This window comes from Otolemur garnettii, unplaced genomic scaffold (assembly GCF_000181295.1).
Source record: "Otolemur garnettii isolate 467f Iridium unplaced genomic scaffold, OtoGar3 scaffold00065, whole genome shotgun sequence".
Lineage (NCBI taxonomy): Eukaryota > Metazoa > Chordata > Mammalia > Primates > Galagidae > Otolemur > Otolemur garnettii.
In genome coordinates, this window is record NW_003852460.1 from 1,968,561 (window position 1) to 1,974,003 (window position 5,443).

Genomic DNA, 5,443 nt, shown 5'->3' on the forward strand with positions numbered 1-5,443 from the left:
AGAGTAATTATACTCAGTAAAAATGTACTACACTGGGGTGCCGGACACCCTAAATGCCTAGATCACTGCCCATGTTATGGATGTCACAAAGTTATACCTGTGCTCTATAAATTCATGCAAACACACAGAATAAGTATTTACAACGGCCCCAAATAAATAAACGTACAGGACACCATGGTGTCTACTTCACGACAGTTTAAGCTGTGACTTGAAAAAAACCATGGAGACTCTTGTTTGGGAAATGCGTCCCCTTGAGTAGGCCGGATTTCTGCAAGTGAGGCTTTCCTTTAACTCAGTGTCTGGGGTCCCAGAGACTCCAAAGAGCCTCAGACGCTCCGTGGAGTTGTGTCCTGTATAGAGTGGGTTTGTGTTGTTACCTTTCAATGAAGGAAACAGCTTCCTGGAGCATGAGACTGGTTGTGGTCTCCAGAGTCATGGGCTGTGCAGTGACATCCCGGTTTCTCATGAGGATGCAATTCCAGCGCCTCACAAACCCAAAACTGGCATACCATGAGACGAAAAACACCAGCGTGACTCCGCTCATCCCCGCCACTGCTCTCCAGGACACCGCAATCAGCCTGCAGGCCCTGACCGCAGCCAAGGTCAGAATCCCCAAGGCCATGATCTGGGTGTAATGCTGCAGCCTCGCCCTCAACCCTGCATCCACTTCGGGAGGCCTGGCGGGGTCACAGTCGTTGATAAGCGTGAAGGGCATACCGTAGAAATAGTCGAACCCATGGTTCAGCGGGTGGTGGCAGTGATCGCTGCGGGATGCACAATTCACACCCTGGTGCCATTTGCCTAAAATAAAAGTAGAATGAGCTTGGTGCCTGTAGCTCAGCGGCTAGGGCACCAGCCCCATACACCGGAGCTGGAGGGTTCCAATCCAGCCCTGGCCTGCCAAACAACAATGACAAATGCAATCAAACAAACAAAAAAATAACCAGGCGTAGTGGCAGGCACCTGTAGTCCCAGCTACTCGGGAGGCAGAGGCGAGAGAATCACTTAAGCGCAAGAGTTTGAGCTTGCTGTGAGCTGTGATGCCACAGCACTCTACCCAGGGTGACAGCTGGAGACTCGGTCTCAAAAAAAAATTAAATTAAATTAAATTATAAATAAATAAATAAAAGTAAAATGGCTAAACAAAACCAAACACGCTCTGTCTTACGCAGGTAACCTCACAATCATTTGGGTGTTGAAATGAAAAGTCAAACAGCAGGCAACAATGCTCAAAAGACACAAGGAGATGGGATGTGTTATTTTCTTTTTTTAATTTTCTTTTGAGACAGTCTCACTCCGCTGCCATCCGAGTGAGATAGACCCGAGTCTATCACATCAGCCTAGTTCACAGTGACTTCAAACTCCTGGGCTCAAGTGATCCTCCCACCTCAGCTTCCCTAGGAGCTGGGACTACAGGCACCTGCCACCACAATGCCCAGATAGATTTTCTACTTTTAGTAGAGACAGGGGTCTCACGCTTCTTCAGGCTGGTCTTGGACTCCTGAGCTCAAAGCATCCTCCGGCCTTGGCATCCCAGAGTGCCGGGTTTACAGGTGTGAGCCACCACACCCAGGAATGCACACCTTCCACTCCAGTCTCACCACAGCTGTGGTCAAATGATCAAAGGTTGGAGGTTTCCTGGAATGTTTGTTTTTATGAGGTGCCACCCTACATCAGGGGTCCTCACACTTTTTAACCAGGGGGCCAGTTCACATGTCTTGGAAGGCCAGACTGCGGGCCCTGGGACGAGTCGGCTGCTAAGCAGGACAGGCAGCGGCAGCAAAAACACCTGGCAGGCCAGATAAATGTCCCAGGCAGGGTGCATGTGCCCTGTGGGCCCTAGTTTGAGGACACCTGCCATAGATGACTCTGTTGTTAAACTACTATTAAATATCTTATAGAATGCCACTTACCTACATACACACACAGAGACATACACACACACATACAAAGGGTGCCAAAAAATGTATACACATTTTAAGAAAGGAAAAAATTGCATTAAAATTCTAGGCCGGGTGCAGCGGGTCACACCTATAATCCCAGCACTTGGGAGGCTGAGGTGAGTGGATTGCCTGAGTTTACAGGTTCGAGACCAGCCTGAGCCAGAGTGAGACCTCGTCTCTAAAAATAGCTGGGCATTGTGGCGGGCACCTATACTCCCAGCTACTTGGGAGGCTGAGCCAATAGAACTTAAGCCCAGGAGTTTGAGGTTGCTGTGAGCTGTGACACCACAGCACTCTACCAAAGGCGACATGAGACTCTGTCTCAAAAAATATATATATAAAATAAATAAATCTCATCTTGATTCTTCTCCATCTTGAGTTTTGATCTTTTAGCTGTCATTTAGCAGCCATGATACAACTATATCCTGAATGAACTGCTGAACCTACGGGTGGTCTTGAGGACCCTCACATGCCTTCTCTTATAAAGAGGTGGGCTCTGACCCTGCCCGGGCTTGTCATATAAAGGACGGTAGCATTTATCAGCTGAAGGGGTTCTGACATGCTGAGTGACCATTTAGAGAAAGATAATCCCTGAAGAACTTGCTGATACAAGGGGTTAAGGAGAAGGTCGATACATCCCAAGAAGGAAGGATTTTGAAGTTTTAAGAAACTCATTAATGAGAAAAACTCCAAAACCAGGGAACAATTTAAGAGTAATCAAGATGGCCAGGCATCAACTTCAGCTTCAGAGAATACACAGATGATTTTTTTCCTACAGAGGAAAGCAAGTCCTTTTGGATACTGGTCTTCCCACCTGCCCGAAGATACATCTGTCGTGCGTCACCTCACCTATAAGGCCAGTTGCATAGCCGTGCTGCTGTAGGACTCTGGCAAAAGTGGTTTCATTCTCTGGGAGCCCACCTGAGCCCGCATTCCACTGAAGGGCCCGGTAGCCATTGGTGGCCTCCATGCCTGTGGACAGAGAAGAGAGGAAGAATTACTTTGTCTTTGCTAGACAGTGGTTCCCAACCAGGATGGTTCTGCCTGCCAGGAGACACTGGGCAATGTAAGGAGACATTTTTGGTTGTTATGACATATGGACGCCTCTGGCATCTGGTGGGTGGATGCCATGGGTGATATCAGTGTGGTACAGTGCACAGGACGGCGCACTACAGTGATGGCCATCCCCACCTTCCAGCCCCAAATGTCCATAGGACCAAAGTGGAGACACCTTGCCTTACATTGAAAAACTCTATTTTTTCATTTATCATCTGTCTACCTATCCTTATTCATCCATCTAACCTATCCATCCACCCATCTAACCTACCCATCCACCCATCTAACCTATCCATTCACCCATCTAACCTATCCATCCATCCATCTAACCTACCCATCCACCCATCTAACCTATCCATCCACCCATCTAACCTATCAATCCATCCATCTAAACTATCCATCCACCCATCTAACCTATCCAGTGTTTTTCTATTTTTATGTCACCTCATACTTGAAACTATAAACTTCTGCAGCACACTTAAATTATGTTGCTTAAAAAAAAGAGTAAAAAAAATGAATATATTTATGGTGCTTTGAACGTCTTTCAAAAACTGTTTAATTAATGATCTTTGAAAATTTCTGTGGAATACCTAAGATCCTCTCAGGGCACACTGGTTGAAAATCACTAATCTAGTCCATCTAGTTCATCCATCTGTCTATCCATCTATTATTTAATCTATCTTTCTATCTATTATCAATCAATCTTTGTAGTCCATCTATTGATCTACCTGTCTGTCCATCCGTCCATTTACTCCATCTATCTATCCTACCAATCCATCTATCTTTCATCTTTCATTGTATCTCATCTATTTATCTATCCATCCATCTATCTTTTCTCTTTCCTTTCTTTTCTTTCTCTCTCTCTCCCTCTCTCTTTCTCTCTTTTCTATCTATTCATTCTATCTATCTATCTAGCCATCATCCTATCTTTCTGTCTGTCTACCTCTCTGTCTCTCTCTCCCAATGATTCTCAGATGGAGACAACTTACTCCCTAGAAGATGCCCAACATTGTGTGGAGACATGTCTGCATGTCACAACTGTCTGTTTGGGGGCACATCTGGTGGGTGGAGCCAAAGGATACTGCTCAAGATCCTATAGCACACAGGATGCCCCACCACAGAAAGTCCTCCAGCCCCACATGTGCTCGCTCAGCTTAAGAAACCCTAGGCCAGCACACAAGAGCCTTTATCTACCTATCTATCATCTATAGAAACCTGTGTTTCTATCTTGTCAATCATCTATCAATGTTTTAGTATCTATGTCATCTATCTATGTATTATGCATATATCTATCATCTCTATCTATGTATCTATCTATCTATTATCTATCTTCTACTTATGGCCATGATTCTCAAGGAAGGGTGACTCTGCCTCCCCATCTCAAAGGGCACGAGGCAATACATGGTGATATTTTGGGTTATCATAACTAGGGAGATTGGATGGTTACTAATGCCATCTAGAAGGTGAAGAACTAACCCCTGGGCCTCAGGATGTGACTGCATTGGGAGCCAGAGCTGCTAAAGAGGTCATGAAGGAAAATGAGGTCACCAGGGTGAGCCCTGGTCCAATAGGACTGGTGTCCTGATAAGAAGAGGGGATGAGGCCACTGACACACACAGAAGGACGACCATGTGAGAACACAGGGAGAAGACAGTGTCCACACCCCAAGGAGAGAGGCCTCAGGAGGGATCAGCCTGAGACACCTTGATCTCGGACTTCCAGCCTCTAGGACATAAGAGAATAAACATCTGTGATTTAAGCTGCCTGGTCTGTGGAACTTTGTTAAGGTGACTTTAGCGGACAAATACAATAGAATTCCAATGTGTGAATAGACAGTCTATTAACCCATTCTCTTGTTGATGAACTGGTTCCACATTTGAGCCAGTGGCATATCCGTGTCTCAACATATGTATGGGTCCATGCTGGGCTCATATCCAGGAGTTGCTGGGTCATGAGGTATTCATGCATCCACTTTAAGCTGACACTCCAAAACGCTGACACCTCCGCCCACAGTGTCTGGGGTGTCCCATTCACTCTTCTTGTCAACACTTGGTGTGGTCTTTCTTTCTCAATCCAGCCACTCTAGAGGGGCATATGCTGGTATAATTCTGCAAGATTTAGATTATTTCTTGAGCACCCTGTCTCCGTTCCCTGTCATTTTTAGGGTGCTTACTTTGTACTGTGCAATACAAGATATGTTTCCTCACAACAAAGCTTTGAAATGGCCCACTGTATTAGTTTTTCAGTTGTTGCGGTAATAAACACCCATGGATGATACAGATTCATTTTCTTACAATTCTAGGAGTCATCAAGATGCTACTGTGTTTCCCCCAAAATAAGACCTACTCAAAAAATAAGCCCTAGCAGTATTTCTATACATTTGTTAAATATAAGCCCTACCCTGATAATAAGACCTAGTGATGGATGTGGCTATGCAGATTGAT

At 45.5% G+C, this 5,443-nt stretch overlaps 1 protein-coding gene across 1 annotated transcript in view; it reads right to left on the reverse strand.

Moving 5' to 3' along the window:
• The window catches only part of ARSD (arylsulfatase D), a 27,350-nt gene that overhangs the window by 11,718 nt on the left and 10,189 nt on the right, over positions 1 to 5,443 (reverse strand). Inside the window, exons 5-6 of the mRNA XM_023515062.1 lie at positions 2,793 to 2,915; positions 378 to 801 (exon numbers count right to left, since the gene is read on the reverse strand). Coding sequence (XP_023370830.1) covers positions 378 to 801; positions 2,793 to 2,915 — 547 coding nt within the window. The remainder of the gene's footprint in view (positions 1 to 377; positions 802 to 2,792; positions 2,916 to 5,443) is intronic.